Source organism: Austrofundulus limnaeus, unplaced genomic scaffold, assembly GCF_001266775.1.
Source record: "Austrofundulus limnaeus strain Quisiro unplaced genomic scaffold, Austrofundulus_limnaeus-1.0 Scaffold167, whole genome shotgun sequence".
Classification (NCBI taxonomy): domain Eukaryota; kingdom Metazoa; phylum Chordata; class Actinopteri; order Cyprinodontiformes; family Rivulidae; genus Austrofundulus; species Austrofundulus limnaeus.
This window is the reverse complement of record NW_013952569.1, coordinates 755,246-772,369: the sequence shown is the minus strand read 5'-3', so window position 1 is coordinate 772,369 and position 17,124 is coordinate 755,246. Positions and strand designations below refer to the sequence as shown.

At 40.8% G+C, this 17,124-nt stretch overlaps 1 protein-coding gene across 1 annotated transcript; it reads right to left on the bottom strand.

Moving 5' to 3' along the window:
• Window positions 1-1,646: 1,646 nt before the first annotated feature.
• LOC106523842 (uncharacterized) lies at window positions 1,647-16,016 on the bottom strand. The gene is made up of 20 exons (XM_014017418.1): window positions 15,841-16,016; window positions 15,583-15,720; window positions 12,706-12,844; window positions 12,266-12,408; window positions 11,986-12,127; window positions 8,158-8,295; window positions 7,946-8,004; window positions 7,850-7,864; window positions 7,678-7,754; window positions 7,509-7,583; window positions 6,565-6,593; window positions 6,314-6,467; window positions 6,067-6,230; window positions 5,823-5,960; window positions 4,626-4,764; window positions 4,358-4,535; window positions 3,809-3,950; window positions 3,031-3,168; window positions 1,976-2,031; window positions 1,647-1,906 (listed from the first exon to the last, which is right to left on the bottom strand). The coding sequence occupies exons 3-20, from the start codon at window positions 12,792-12,794 to the stop codon at window positions 1,746-1,748; spliced, it is 2,037 nt and encodes a 678-aa protein (XP_013872872.1). The 5' UTR covers window positions 12,795-12,844; window positions 15,583-15,720; window positions 15,841-16,016; the 3' UTR covers window positions 1,647-1,745.
• Between the last annotated feature and the right edge of the window lie 1,108 nt (window positions 16,017-17,124).

Below are 17,124 nucleotides of genomic sequence, written 5' to 3'. Positions count from 1 at the left end.
CGGTGGTAGTTGTGGTAGTTGGGGTGGTGGTAGTTGTGGCGGTGGTAGTTGTGGTAGTTGGGGTGGTGGTAGTTGTGGCGGTGGTAGTTGTGGTAGTTGGGGTGGTGGTAGTTGGGGTGGTGGTAGTTGTGGCGGTGGTAGTTGGGGTGGTGGTAGTTGGGGCGGTGGTAGTTGTGGTAGTTGGGGCGGTGGTAGTTGTGGTAGTTGGGGCGGTGGTAGTTGTGGTAGTTGGGGCGGTGGTAGTTGTGGTAGTTGGGGCGGAGGTAGTTGTGGTAATTGGGGCGGCGGTAGTTGGGGCGGTGGTAGTTGTGGCGGCGGTAGTTGTGGTAGTTGGGGTGGTGGTAGTTGTGGTAATTGGGGCGGCGGTAGTTGTGGTAATTGGGGCGGCGGTAGTTGTGGTAATTGGGGCGGTGGTAATTGTGGTAGTTGGGGCGGTGGTAGTTGTGGTAGTTGGGGCGGCGGTAGTTAAGGTAATTGGGGCGGCGGTAGTTGGGGCGGTGGTAGTTGTGGTAGTTGGGGCGGCAGTAGTTGTGGTAGTTGGGGCGGTGGTAGTTGTGGTAGTTGGGGCGGTGGTAGTTGTGGTAGTTGGAGCGGCGGTAGTTGTGGTAGTTGGGGCGGTGGTAGTTGTGGTAATTGGGGCGGCAGTAGGTGGGGCAGCAGTAGCTGTGGTAGTTGGGGTGGCGGTAGTTGTGGTAGTTGGAGCGGCGGTAATTGTGGTAGTTGGGGTGGTGGTAGTTGTGGTAGTTGGGGCGGTGGTAGCTGCGGTAGTTGGGGCGGTGGTAGCTGTGGTAGTTGGGGCAGCGGTAGCTGTGGTAGTTGGGGCGGTGATAGCTGTGGTAGTTCGGGCGGTGGTAGTTGTGGTAGTTGGGGCGGTGGTAGTTGTGGTAGTTGGGGAGGCTGTAGTTGTGGTAGTTGGAGGGACTGTAGTTGTGGTAGTTGGAGGGACTGTAGTTGTTGTGTTAGCTGGGGGGGCTGTAGTTGTTGTGGTATTTGGGGGGACTGTGGTTGTGGTATTTGGGGGGACTGTAGATGTTGTATTTGGGAGGACTGTAGTTGTTGTATTTGTGGGGGCTGTAGTCGGGGGAACTGTAGTTGTTGTGGTATTTGGGGGGACTGTAGTTGTATTTGGGGGGGCTGTAGTTGTGGTAGTTGGAGGGAATGTGGTTGTGTTAGCTGGGGGGACTGTAGTTGTTGTATTTGGGGGAGCTGTAGTTGTGGTAGTTGGAGGGACTGTAGTTGTTGTGTTAGCTGGGGGGGCTGTAGTTGTAGTATTTGGGGGAACTGTAGTTGTATTTAGGAGGGCAGCTGTAGTTGTGGTAGTTGGAGGGACTGTAGTTGTGGTATTTGCGGGGACTGTAGTTGTGGTATTTGGGGGGACTGTAGTTGTTGTATTTGGGGGGACAGTAGTTGTGGTAGTTGGGGGGGCTGTAGTTGTTGTGGTATTTGGGGGGACTGTAGTTGTGGTATTTGGGGGGACTGTAGTTCTATTTGGGGGGGCTGTAGTTGGGGGAACTGTAGTTGTTGTGGTATTTGGGGGGACTGTAGTTGTATTTGGGGGGGCTGTAGTTGTGGTAGTTGGAGGGAATGTAGTTGTTGTGTTAGCTAGGGGGACTGTAGTTGTTGTATTTGGGGGGGCTGTAGTTGTGGTAGTTGGAGGGACTGTAGTTGTGGTATTTGGGGAGACAGTAGTTATTGTAGTTGGGGGGGCTGTAGTTGTGTTAGTTGGGGGGGCTGTAGTTGTTGTGTTAGCTAGGGGGGCTGTAGTTGTTGTGGCTGTAGGTGTGGGAGCTGTAGTTACATTGGGTTGGGTTGTCCTTGTAGTTGGTGCAGATGAAGTTAAATTTAGTGGGATTGTAGTTTGTGCAGCTGCAGTGGTTTGAGGTACAGCAGTTATGCCTGTGAACAACAGATTAGCAGAAACATCATTAATGCAGGAAACACCTGATGACAATTTTAAAAAAAGAATTTCACTTACTGTTAACTGTCACAAGAAGACATCGAAGATCAGAGTGATACACCGATCCGGAGAAACTGCAAAATAAAAAGCTGTTTATTAAAGTGGAAATTGTTATGATATATAATGTTTACATGGCAGTAACTACTGAGCTAATGAATAGTTAGCGTTATATGGCGTTAGCTCCCTAGCTCATGTTTATATGGCGATAGCTCCTGTACTAAAGCATAGTTGGCGATATATAGTGTTAGCTCCTGAGCTAATGTTTATATGGCAATAGCTTCCGAGCTAATGTAAATGGTAATATGGTGTTAGCTCCTGAGCTAATGTGTACTTGGCAATGTATAGTGTTAGCTCCCGAACTAATGTTTATATGGACATAGCTCCTGTACTAAAGAATAGTTGGCAATATGGTGTTAGCTCCCGAGATAGTTTTTATAAGGCAATTGCTTACGAAGTAGTGTCTATGGTGAGATATTGATAGAAAGATAGGAAAAGGTTTGTACAAATAACTGATGTAAGATCTGAATTCTGAACACCACATGGAGTTCCTCATGGTTCTGTACCCGGACCAAAGTTATTTATTTTATATGTGAATGACTTGGTAAATGCGTCAGTGATTTTTAAATGTGTATTATTTGATTATACATTTGATATATACAGATGATAAATTTGTTGGAAATGATGCAGACAGAATTTGTGAAAACACAAACTTGGTAAATTATCATTAAATTTAGATACAACTAATTATATGATATTCAGTAATAGAAAGAGAGCCATTGATGTTCCATTTAGAGTTGATGGTGTTAAGTTGTGTAGAGTCAGTGAGGTGAAGTCTTTGGGCATCATTATTGATAAATTATTTAAGAATAAAAATAGCTAAATCTATTGCAGTACTAGATAAAGTAAGAGAGTTATTCAATAATAAAGCTCTGGATATGTTGTATAATGTAATACTTGTGAGCTGTAAAACAAATGTTTAAAGCTCCTGAGCTAGTTGGCGATGTATTTTAACAGGTCCCTTTTCCTGAATGTTTTTTTTTAAACAATTGTGACGTTAATGTAAAGAAACTGACTTGGCCTGGACGATAACACAGATGGGTTGACTCCATCCATAATCAGTGTCGGACGGCGTCCACGTCAGATTGTAGTTCCCTGGTCCTGCTGGGCTCTTGACCATGGTATGGGGTCCACTGAACAGGAGCCCTGTGATCCTTTAACAAATAGGAAATAAACATTTCAGGTGTTTTTGTTTTGTTACATTTTCCAGCTACAAACAGAACTAGACAGCTGGTTTCTTCTGACTTTAAACTTTCTTATGTTTGAGGAAGGTTTTAATTGTTTTGGTTTCTTTTCATTTAGTCTGTTTTAGTTTACATAATTCTTTCCCTTATGAAAAAAACAACGAGATTCACATAGCTTCACATCCATTAGTGTTTTACAAATGCTTCCCATGTCAATTTGAATTATTTCCTGATAAAGACCCATCAATTTATGCCTCTTTATTTCTAAATTACTAATAAAAATTATATACTTGATGAATTTGTTAGCATTACAATATGGTCACGCCTAAAAGAGGCTTCCAGTTAATTTTTTTTAATCCGTCTTCAATGTAGATGTTTTAAAATTTTTCATAAGTTGTCTAAAATGTTATAGTTTAACAGGGCCTTAAGGAAGTATAAAATCTATGTGGAATCCAGTGAGAAAAAGAGTGATACGTCACGTTGACATCACGAGACAAAACAGATCACGGGTAGGTTAAATTCCAAACTCAACCACCTGAAAATGAACAAAAGCTCGTCTAACCAGAGGCAGAGGCCTTTGTTAACCTCTTTTAGTTTTCCTTTTACTTACACAGACCGAGTCGCCTCAGCTCTGATGGGGATTTGCAGCGTCTGATTTACTGTGCCAAAGATCTGAGTTTGGTGGTCTGGGGTCGGAGGCAGAAATGTGGGCAGAATGACGCCGTTGGTGCATGAGGGTACGGCAGGAACAACTGGAACGAATCAAGAAGACAAGAAACTTAGACATGATAACTAATACCTAGAAAAACCCATTGAAAACAATATAGAGTTCTTTAAATCTTCTACCTGAAAGCTCTGAAAATGTACGACTTCTACATACTTTTAGCTGGAAACACCAATGAAGCATTGGTTGAGTTTCAAATGATTCAGCTTTTAGGCATTTTTTTTTATTCTACACCTAGTAGTTCTGTCAGATGCTTTGTGCAGCTTCACTGTTGCTACAAGATGAATTTAATACTTTTAATCAGATAATAATCCAACCAGTCGTTCTTGTCTTGTAAACCAACAGTGGACTTTTCAAACATATAAAGCAGATAAAATTTTTCTGATTCCAGCACAGCTCTTTGTAAATTAGCACAAACTGAATATAAAAGTGAACCTTTCAGGAGGAATTGGATGGGTGTCTTGCTTATGAAATCACTGGTTGTTTTAGTTGTTGGAACACCAAAAGCATCAGTCAGGATGATGGTCTGTCTGGGAAAGTCCTCCATTATCATCTGGACCACATATGAACCTTCAGCACTGGTGATAGTCGGGCTGAACGACAGAGAACAAGACTGGAAGAGGACAAAAAAGACCAATATTAAAACATTAAACCTTTTGGTTTTATTAGTTTGTATCAACTTGATATCAACAGCTATGCTCACTGAGGAGAGGTTGAGGACAGACGGTGGTGTGCAGGTGTCACACTCTGACAGGAAACTACTTGCATATCTACATTTAATCTCGTCTCCATTAGAGTCGAAAGCCAACAGGTTAATATTTTTCTGACAGTTTGAAGGAACTCTGAAAGCAAAAAACCAACAAATAAGCATAAAAAAGTCAATTTAATCAAGTCCCAGCAAAACATTACCCAGAGAAAATTAAATGAAACATATAACAATGAATTAACAAACTGGTTACTCCAAGTAATTAACTGCATTGTTTTCATTGTTTCTTTGGCAACACTTCTATTGTTTGATCCAACACTCGCAGTTATTTTATACTTCTTCCACGTGTAATCAGTTCTCTTTAGGGGCTCTTTTCACAGGACAGAGACCATTGGGAAACCATTGAGCAACCAACATTTGGCCAAATGTCTCAGCGGCCTCTAAACGCCCTCAAAAACATTGTTTTCTGGAAAAACCTCAATGATCCTTCAGCACTCAACGAGGAACTAAAGAATATATATATATTTTGCAATTTAATTGAAGAACTACAGAGGCCTAACACTGAGACCAACAGAACCCATACCCCCCTGCAGACACCATTAGTGACCATTTATCGTGTGACCAAAGGTGCACCCCGAGAGACCAACTGTGATTAACGGAGATCACTGGACCTGTGTGATTGCCCATTTGTGAATGAAAGATCATTAAGAAAGCATTGGAAGACCTCCAAGATCACAGAGGGCCGACTGAAAGTCTGTAGAGATTTAGCAATTTCTTTAAACACTGAATGGTCTCGCTTTTGTGGAAAGGATACATATTTGATCTACACAAAGGTCCTTTACTTTCCTGCAGGCCACTTTATATAAAAAGAAAAACTGCTGGAATTGAATGTGATCATTTAAATTTAGTAGTCTCGGTTTTGGTTCTTAAAAAAGTTAGAAAAATCTCAAATTAATGCTAAATTAATAAATTCAATGAATGCATCTTATTTTGGTTCACGTAATGAATTACAGTTACAGCTGATTTACAGAAAATGTTTTTGCAGTTTGTTCCATTTCTTATGGATCACTGTTGGAGTGTTGATCAGAAAACTAAAATACAAAACATAAAATCAAAGATTTTCTCCTGGTAATGAAAGAAACTAAAGGTTTTACTTAAATGTTGCTGCATTTATGATGAAACTAACAAAGTTACCTCACAACTGGGATGATGGTGGTCTGCGGGGCTGTGTTGGCTTTACCGATGTCAGACCGGTTTCTCTGTTCACAGTAGAACACTTCTGTCCCGACTGTGATGTTATTTATGTTGTCCACCCAGTTGGATGTACTAAGCCTACAATGGAAGATGAGGGTTCAGATGTTACACAGAGTCTTGATGTTTAGTTAAAATAATTAATCAACGTATTGAATTCTTCACTCTTTAGTTACATCGGACTCACGTGGTATTAGTTAAAGTTAAACTGTTGGACAAGTTGTTGATCCTTTCTGATTGACACCATTCTCCAATGTTTTCTTCAATAAAGTAACAACTGCTGGCAGGGTGGCAGCTGAGAAAACTAGACTCTTGGCAGGAGCTGTAACTCAACTTCTCTTGAGAAATATCCTGTAGATTGAAAATATAGAGGTGTGCAGTACAATCAACATTTAAAAAGCAGAAACCAGACATTATAAAGAGTCCTAACTTACCTCATTTCCACCTCCTTGCGTCTCCCGAACAATGCATGAGAAGATTTGGCCAAGAAAACCAGCTTGTGTCCCGCTGACCAGCATCATCAGCAGCAGCAGCAGCACAGACAGCAACATGTTGAACGGGTCAGTGTCTCCACACAAAGACCTGGAGCTGTTAGAGACAGAAGCATTTCCACGTACTCATCCAGGCTGTTTTCCACTCCCACGTTTCATCTGTTTACCATCAGCCACACCTACAGATAACTAACCAGAGTGATGAGAAACACCAGCTCACCTGCTATGAGGAAACCATCAGAGATGAAAAAGAATAAAATCATAAATACAGATCACAGAAACAACATTCAACAAAATAAAAACATTTATTCATATTGTTGTAAGAGCAACATCTTCTGTCATTAAAAGACAAACAAACCTTAAACAAAGCAGCATGAAGTTTAAGTTTCTTTGCGGTTGAATGAAATTTTCTGTCTTTTCTTTGGGTATTTTTCTTGTTTTTGTCTTGAACACAGTCAGATAGTTTAATATTTTTGTATTTAAGCTGTGTTTAAACTCTATTATCTATTAATGAGCTCCCTCTTGTGGTCAGTTTGTGTCTCTGCTGTCACTTAGCAAACCCAACAACCATGAATAAAATACAAAAATACTAATTTATAAACAAATATAACTTCTGAAAAGTAAACAGAAGGCAAATTTACAGTTTCTGGGTCATTAGATACATTTGATTTGCAAACTTATTGAACCATTTTGATAACAGACACATCCCAGACCCCATCACATCTGTTTAGTCCATGTTCACTCTGTGTACATATGTGTGCATATATGAGTCTGGACTTTTTAATTTGTTAAACCATGAAGCTAATTCCTTCTATGTCCAAATACACTTGACAAACAATTCTGATCCCAGTTTAACTTACACTGCAGCACTGAGCCTGATACCCAATCAGTTTCTCTCTAATTCATGCATGTGAGTAAACTGAGACCCTAATGACCATCAGGAGGGAAAGGAGTGAGATTAATCTGCATGTGACTTTAGCTCCATAAACTGAACAGAMTTTATTTATTTATTTATTTATTTATTTATTTATTTATTTATTTATTTATTTATTTATTTATTTACACTTAATGAAACATTTGGTTCTACAGTGATCAGATAAATTCTCATAGTTAGCCACTAGGGGGCAGCTGTTGTCACTTTCACTGAAGCGTTGCTCCGAAGGTGAACACCTATGTGTGATGGCAGGCCTCGTTTAATCAGCTCATCTTTGATCTGAAGAAAAAACCCAGATAAAATCAGTAAAATGTGATAAACAGATGTTTTGTTGTCAGTCTGCAGCTTGTTGTTAATTCCAGGAGTTTCTAACCAGTTTTTCAATGACGTCCTTGTTGTTCTCCAGTGACATGGTGGTAGAGATCTTCATTTTCAGAAAATAAAGAAAATCTAGAAGCAGAGAGTCAACGTTATCACAGACCTCATTTGCAGCTATTTTTCTGATGATTACAGTGAAAAAATGTAAAAAAAACTGTCAAACTCACGAAGTGTTGGTGGGACTGTGGAGAGGAGAGGAGCAGAAACACAATCAGTGCAGGATATACATCATGGGATTTAAAAATGAATAGATTTTCACTCACCTATCGGAACTGTCACAACAACACATCGAAACTCAGAGTGTAACACAACACTGGTGTAACTGTGGGAGTAATTCAGAACAGATTTATTATTATTAAAATGCAGGATTTTTACTCAGTTTTACGGTAAAGGTAATGTTCTACATCCGAGACATCAAACGTGTTGTTTTCATTTTCCGTGCATTTTTAAATAATAAACATGAGAAGATACTGACTTTGCTTGAACAACAAAACAGATTGGGTGGCTTTGTCCACCTTCAAGGTCTGATGGTGTCCATCTCAGAGTGTACTGTCCTGGTCCTGAAGTTATCTTCTTCACGTTGTACGGCCCGCTGAATTGTATCGACATTAATCTTTAACAAACAGAAAACACAGAGTTCGATTAGAGATACTTCTTTCAGATGTTTCCTTCATCCTCCTCAACCTGTCCTTTTCTAACTGTACCTAACGCCCTTCTACTAATATAGCCAGCGTCCCTCCTGTCACCATTTTGTCACAAATCACATGGGCGGCAATGAAACATCATCGATTACCATCATTCTTATTATTGAGATGATCCATTTTTCTTCTGCACGTTTTTCTTACCGTAACTCGTTCCACAATTTTTGTTTTATTTCAAAAACTCATATTCTGGCGTCTGGGGGGGGGGGGGGGGTTCGCCACCAACACCAATGCCAATACCAACACCAACACCAACAATACCAACACCAACGCCAATATAGTGGGGATGGTGTGCTGCTGACCTCAACTCGGGACGTTGTGAGTCAGTGGGTGGAATACTTCGAAGACCTCCTCAATCCTATCGACACGTCTTCCCATGAGGAAGCAGAGCCTGGGGACCCTGGGTTGGACTCTCCATTCTCCGGTGCCGAGGTCACCAAGGCGATTAAAAAGCTCCTCGGTTGCAAGGCGCCGGGGGTGGATGAGATTCACCCAGAATTCCTTAAGGCTCTGGATGTTGTGGAGTTGCATTGGTTGACGTGACTCTACAATATTGTGTGGACGTCGGGGGCAGTTCCCCTGGATTGGCAGACCGGAGTGGTGGTCCCCCTATTTAAAAAGGGGAACCGCAGAGTGTGTTCCAACTATAGGTGGATCACACTTCTGAGCCTCCCTGGTAAGGTCTATTCAGGGGTCCTGGAGAGGAGGGTCCGTCAGATGGTCGAATCTCGGATTCAGGAAGAGCAGTGTGGTTTTCGTCCTGGTCGTGGAACAGCAGACCAGCTCTACACTCTCAGTAGGGTCCTGGAGGGTGCATGGGTGTTTGCACAACCAGTCTACCTGTGTTTTGTGAACTTGGAGAAGGCGTTTGACCGTGTCCCTCGGGGACTCCTGTGGGGGGTACTCCGGGAGTATTGGGTGCCTGGCCCATTGATATGGGCTGTTAGGTCCCTGCATGACCGGTGCCAGAGCTTGGTCCGCATTGCCAGTAGTAAATCGGACTCGTTTCCGGTGAGAGTTGGACTCCGCCAAGGCTGCCCTTTGTCACTGATTCTGTTCATAACTTTTACGAACGGAATTTCTAGGCACAGCCAAGGTGTTAAGGGGATCCTTTTTGGTGACCTTAGAATCACGTCTCTGCTTTTTGCAGATGATGTGGTCCTATTGGCTTCATCAGACCGTGATCTCCAGCTCTCGCTAGAGTGGTTCGCAGCCGAGTGTGAACCGGCCGTGATGAGGATCAGTGCCTCCAAATACGAGACCACAGTCTTGAGCTGGAAACCGGTAGCGTGCCACCTCCGGGTCGGGGAGGAGGTCCTGCCCCAAGTGGAGGAGTTTAAGWATCTCGGGGTCTTGTTCACGAATGAGGGAAGAATGGAGCGCGAGATCGACAGGCGGATTGGTGCTTCATCTGCAGTGATGCGGGCGTTGTACCGGTTTGTCGTGGTGAAGTGTGAGCTGAGCCAGAAGGCAAAGCTCTCAGTTTACCGGTCGGTCTACGTTCCTATCCTAATCTATGATCACGAGCTTTGAGTAGTGACCGAAAGAACAAGATCGCGGATACAAGCAGCCAAAATGAGTGTCCTCTGCAGGGTGTCTGGTCTCTCCCTTAGAGATAGGCTGAGAAGCTCAGTCATCCAGGAGGGACTCAGAGTAGAGCCGCTGCTCCTCCACGTGGAGAGGAGTAAGTAGAGGTGGTTCATCTGGTTAGGATGCCTCCTGGACGCCTCCCTGGTGAGGTGTTCCAGGCACATCCCACTGGGAGGAGGCCCAGAGGAAGACCCAGGACACGCTGGAGGGACTATGTTTCTCGGCTGGCCTGGGGACGCCTTGGGATTCCCCCAGATGAGCTGGCCTAAGTGGCTGGGGAGACGGAAGTCTGGGTCTTTCTGCTTAGGCTGCTGCCCCCGAGACCCAATTCCAGATAAACGGCAGAAAACAGACGAATGGACGGACAACTCATATTTCAAAATGTTCAACTCATTTATGCTATGAGTGCTATGACTTTTGGTATTGCAGCAATGCATACATTTTTTGCTGTTTAACGTTTTTGACTATTTTTTACTTCAGTGAAAATATATGTAGCTTTTGCAATATCCTTCAAATTTTTTCATAAATCTTTACTGCATGTTTTACGTTTGTTCTGGTTTTGCTTTTTTCCAACTTCGTTTTACTAAATTCAGCTTCCTTCAACTTGTTTTTTTGCTCATTTTTTGCTCTTTATGCTCTTTTCAGGTTTTCTTCAGCTGATTTAAACATTTTTAGGTTTCTCTCAGCTCCTTTCTGCCAATTTAAACCTTTTATGCTTTTTAGCTGATTTTTGCAAGTTTCAGCTATTTTCTGCCGTTTTAGAAATTTGTCACTTTTTAACTAATTTTCACCTTTTTGTGATAATTTCAGCTTCTTACTGCTTATTATTATTATTATTATTATTATTATTATTATCATTATTATTATTATTATTATTATTTTAGCAAACATACTTTTTCTGCACTTTTGTGCTGATTTCAATTTTTTAAGCTAATTTTAACTATTTTATTGCTGATTTTGGCTGCTTTAGCTATTTTCTAACAAATTGCAATCATTTGTACATCTTTTCTTGTTTTTTTTTAATGTGATTTAAATAAACAATTTCACTACCTGTCTGCTAATTTAAAATGGTTTCTTCTACTTTTACTTTTTTGCTAATCTTAGCCTTTTTTTTTTAGCATTTTCAGCTACTTTTCTTCTAATTTAATTTGTTTTGTGCTCAGCTACGTTTTTTCACCTTCAACTGAATCACTTTTAAAGATTTTCGGTTACATTTTAGTGGGGCGGTAGCCGAGAGCAATCCCCACGCCACCACATGCTGAAAGCTAATTAGCAATTTAAGATGGCTAACAAAGCTAAAACAAGCCGTCGCTCAGTCGGTGGCCACTTTCTTCTTTGAGCTCTAACTCTGTAACTGTGTAACGTAGGAATGTTAAACTTCACATCTTAACACATTGTGGGCCAACGATGATTCTTTTGATGTTAGGATCACAGGGTCAAAGGTCAAGTTTAAAGGTCACCTCTAAGTTCAGATGGCTCTAAATTGTAAACTATTTAACTAAGAATTGACAAACTTCACAGCTGGACATTGAGGGTCAACAATTATTTTTAGTGATTTTAGGGTCATGGGATCAAAGGTCAGGGTCAAAGGTCACCCCATATATTTAGATAACTCTGATGATAACTATTTACAGAAAGGTCAAACTTCACAGCTGGACAACACATGAGTCAAAGATCACCCGTACTGATATAAAGGTCAAAGGGACCTCACAGTTCAATAAATAAAGTTAAATTGATTACCATTTCAGCTAATATTTATAATTTTCTGCTAATTTTAGCTACATATCTGTTCTGCATAGCTGTTTTGACTATTTTTTCACTTCTCTTTTGTTTCAGCAGAAGTCAGCTGTTCAAATCAAACAAACAATTTAACTGTTATGCTTTTAAAGCCTGACTTCAGCATTTTTTTGGCAAAAATGTTTCAGCATTAAGCATTAATACTGTATTTTCAGGAGAAATGCAAATTCTCCAGTTTACTTTAAAATTGCTCTAAATGACTTATTTTGACTTACGTTGACTCAGTAGCCTCAGTGATGATGGGGATTTCCACCGTTTGATTAACAGTGGCGTTGATCTGAGTTCTGTGTTGTGGAGTTGGAGGCAGGAAAGCGGGAACATAGAGACCGAGAGTGCAGGACGGCACTGCAGGAACCACTGAAATGATAAATGAAACGAACTCAGAGGTGCTCAGATGGCCTTCAGACATTGTACCAACACTGATCAGACTCTTTTCTTCTTTTTTTTTCAGATTTAAGCAGATCTTTTAACCAAAAAACCAGAACAGGACAGTACCATTGAAGCCAAACTGGATGGGTATCTTGCTGATAGCACTGCTGGGAGTTTTCACCTCCTGTGAACCGTTGGAGTGAGTCAGGGTGATGGTCTGACTGGGAAAGTCCTCCATCACCACCTGGACTGCGTATACGCCTTCTCTACTGTTGGAAGTGGAGTTGAATTGTAGACTACAATTCTGCTACAGAACAGAAATATAGACTGAAATATTTGTGACGAATGAATGAACTAAACATATTGTTTTTACATAAAAGGCAAAATAAATTTTGTGAGGCTGAAAAAGATGGAGGTGGCAGCTGCAGTTTCAGATCTGAGACGTGACTCGACATTCCTCTGCCTGCGGCCGACCCTCAGGAGCCAAAACTCAACCACCAGGAGTTTAGTGATAAAATACACTTTTCATCGCCCAGCCCTACATGAGATTACCAGTCGTTACTCACTGATGAGAGGCTGAGGACAGACGGTGGTGTGCAGGGGTTACACTCCAACAACGCATCATTTCCAAACCTGCATCTAACTCTGTCTCCATCAGGGTCAAAGGTCAACAAGTTTATGTTTCTCTGACAGTTTGAAGGAAGTCTGAAAGAGCAAGAAAATATAAATTATATGTTTTTATTTGCTTCAGACCATCTTTTATTGCTATTTAGGATATTAACTCTGATCATTACAGCTCTAATTTAAACAATGTTTGATAGGTTCAAGCTAACTGCTGACCTAATTATTCCAACTTAAAGTGCCTGTGACTTTTTTTTTGCAATAAATATGAATGTATTTTTGAAAAGATATTACTGATAACATTCAGTGAAATTTTTTTTTTGCCGCTGGCATGAACAGTTGTTGAGATATTTGCCTGTGAAGAAACAGGAAGTGATGTCAAAGGGGAATGTCTGAATGTGAACAAAGGGCTACAATAACAACACAGAAGAATCTGATGTTTCTTTAGATTATTTTCAGTTTATGTCAGAGAAATGAAGAGTCAGAGTTCAAATAATCTTCTTTTAATAAACAAAAACCAGGAAGTTAATTTTCTTAAAAATTTCCCTTTTGATGTCACTTCCTGTTTCACTTTGGCTGAGACAAATTCAAACGAACATTTGCCAGTTATGTGACAAAATAGATAAAATCGTGAATTATGCAAATTTCACAAATTTAAAGTCTTTTTCTTTCACTTTTGTATTTGAAGTATAGGTACTTAAATTACATCATTGTTTTCATTCATCACAAATATTTCAGTTGATGTTTCTGCTCTGTTGCAGAATTTTAGTCTTTAATTCAACACTCAAAAAACGATTTGTTGAATTTACTAAAAGTTATGTCAAGTTGTTCCACTCAATCTAGTTGAGTAAATGTAACAAGATTTACTTACATTGTGTAAATCTTGTTACCTTTTCACAGCTTGGTTGAGTAGAACCACTTGACAAAACTTTGTTAAGTAAATTCAACAAATCATTTTTCTGAGTGAACCCAACTTCAAACAATAGTGAAGGCATAGACAAATTCAAAAGAAAATACGCCATTTATGTGACAAAATGTCTGTTTGACATAATGTGTATTATGCCAAGTTACTTAAATATAAAGCTGTTTTATTTGTCTTTTTGTATTTGAATGATATGCAGGTCACAGGAACTTTAAATTGTCCTGGTAAAAAAGAGTGACAGTAATCCAGATATAAAAATAAAAAAGTTAAGTACAGGGGTTGGACAATGAAACTGAAACACCTGTCATTTTAGTGTGGGAGGTTTCATGGCTAAACTGGACCAGCCTGGTGGCCAGTCTTCATTAATTGCACATTGCACCAGTAAGAGCAGAGTGTGAAGGTTCAATTAGCAGGGTAAGAGCACAGTTTTACTCAAAATATTGCAATGCACACAACATTATGGGTGACATACCAGAGTTCAGAAGAAGACAAATTGTTGGTGCACGTTTTGCTGGTGGATCTGTGACCAAGACAGCAAGTCTTTGTGATRBWTCAAGAGCCACAGTATCCAGGGTAATGTCAGCATACCACCAAGAAGGACCAACCACATGCAACAGGATTAACTGTGGACCCAAGAGGAAGCTGTCTGAAAGCGATGTTCGGGTGCTAACCCGGATTGTATCCAAAAAACATAAAACCACGGCTGCCCAAATCACAGCAGAATTAAATGTGCTCCTCAACTCTCCTGTTTCAACCAGAACTGTCCGTTGGGAGCTCCACAGGGTCAATGTAGACAGCCAGGCTGCTATAGCCAAACCTTTGGTCACTTGTGCCAATGCCAAACGTCAGTTTCAATGGTGCAAGAAGCGCAAATCTTGGGCTGTGGACCTTTACTGTTTTCCCCACATCTGGGAGAGTTACGGTGTGGAGAAGCCCCAAAGAAGCGCACCACCCAGACTGCTGAATGCCCAGAGTGAAGCATGGGGGTGGATTAGTGATGGCTTGGGCTGCCATATCATGGCATTCCCTTGGCCCAATACTTGTGCTAGATGAGCGCGTCACAGACAAGGACTACCGAACCATTCTGGAGGATCATGTGCATCCATTGGTTCAAACATTGTATCCTGAAGGCGGTGCCGTGGATCAGGATGACAAGGCACCAATACACACAGCAAGACTGGTGAAGGATTGGTTTGATGAACATGAAAGTGAAGGTGAACATCTCCCAGGCCTGCACAGTCTTCAGATCTAAATATTATTGAGCCACTTTGGGGTGTTTTGTGGGAGCAAGTCAGGAAATGTTTTCCTCTACCAGCATCACGTAGTGACCTGGCCACTATCCTGCAAGAAGAATGGCTTCAAATCCCTCTGATCACTGTGCAGGACTTGTATATGTCTTCCTCAAGACAAATTGATGCTGTATTGGCCACAAAAGGAGGCCCTACACCACACTAATAAATTATTGTGGTCTAAAACCAGGTGTTTCAGTTTCATTGTCCAACCCCTATAGGTCCTCTGGATGGGTAGAAGAACCCATCCAGAGGACCTACTAACCTTTTTTTGATTCTAACTTAAACATTTTGTTTCCTGTACTCACTTATTTTAAAAAAAAGCACCTAATGCTTTCACAAAGAGCACTTGTTGTAGTGACGTTTTGATGTTATTCCTCATTTGAAAGTCAAAATGCCTCCTGTAAAAAAAAGGAGGAATTTTCTGATGCTTTTTGACTTGCAAATACAGAACAATCTTAGCCGCCTCATTTTTCAGACGCTTCTCCCTCATTATGTTGTCTTTGTCAGAATTCTTGTGAGTTTTGTTGTTAACTGTCTCGTCACAGAACCATGAAGACGCTGGCTGAAACGCACACAAAAAACAAACAAACCAACGTGACTGAAACTACCTGATAACTGGGAGGATGGTGGTCTGTGGTGATGTGTTGGGTTTGCTGCTGTCAGAACGTTTCCTCAGATCAACGTCAGTCACCGCTCTCCAATTTCCAACACCATTTAGGTTGCCTGCCCAGGCACTACCAGCAAATCTAGTGAGGAAGATATTGAGAAAGTTTACAATGTTGCACAGAACCTGATGTCTGTAGGTTGAAGTTTATTTGAAGAAAGTCTTGAATTTTGGAACTCGTCAGAAAAACAGGTGGACTCACACAAGTTGAAGTGGAGAGCTGTTGGGAACCAGGTAAGTGTTGATTCCTTCTCTTTGACACCAATCATCACTCTGATCAATGTTGGTGACCGGGAGGCTCTGAGTCTCAGTCCCACAGTTGCCGCTGCAAACCCACGAACCAGTATGTCCACAGGAGATGTAGTTCAGCTTGTAGCGAAGAATCACCTGTAGATTAGAGAAAAAGGGGTTAAATTTAATGAAACAAATTAAAGTAGGAGCAAAAAATGACAGAGAAGCTTCACTTACTGAGATGGATCCATTTGCATAAGTTTTATTTGGGTAGTAGGTCATCATTGTGCCATAAAAATGACTACCTTGAGTTCCGCTGAGGAGCAGCAACATAAAGAGCAACATGATGGAGTCGTCAGCGTCTCTGATCACACTGAGAATTATTATTAAATTATCTTTACTCTCTGAAACAACGTATCCTCTACTCCCCTTTGGTTTATTTACTGTTCCACAGAATTTGCATTTATAAAAATAAAAACATTTGTATGTGGAGGTGTGTTCTGGGTGCAGTCCCACTGCTCAGCCAATGAAAACGCAGAGGAATATCATATAAGTTGTTTTCAGTGTTGTATAAAGTACCACAAAATGATACTTGAGTAAAAGTACAAGTATCTTACCAAGAAGTTACTTTGGTAAAATTTAAAGTCTCCTTTAGGAATATTACTTGAGTAAAAGTCTTAAAGTGGGCCTATTATGGGGGTCCTAGCACAAGTTAGGATCCATCTGTGGGCTATACAAAACATGTTCATTTGATTTAATTCACAAAAAGAATCTCAAATAATGAAATTTCACCTTTTCAGTTCTTCCTGTTCTTCAGCTCTCTCCAGAACGTGCTGTATACAGAAGTTGCTATGGAAACCCCCATCCCCCCTATCCCGTTTGTTTACATTAGCTCCGCCCCCCGACATGGTAGAAGTTTCCAAAGTGAAATTATTTTCACAAACTACAGCTGTCTTTGGCAGTATTGTTAGAACATTGTCATCAAAGACAAAAATAAAATTAATCCAGGCACCTCTGTTCGCTATGGAAGCCCATTTCCGCCACCCTGATAAAAAAAATAAATAAAACTTGTATCTCATAATTATGACATAGCTATCTCATGAGATAGCTAAGTCATAATTATGAGATAGTATCTCATAATTATGACTTAGCTATCTCATGAGATAGCTATCTCATGACTTATATGACTTAGCTATCTCATGAGATAGCTAAGTCATAATTATGAGATACTATCTCATAATTATGACTTAGCTAT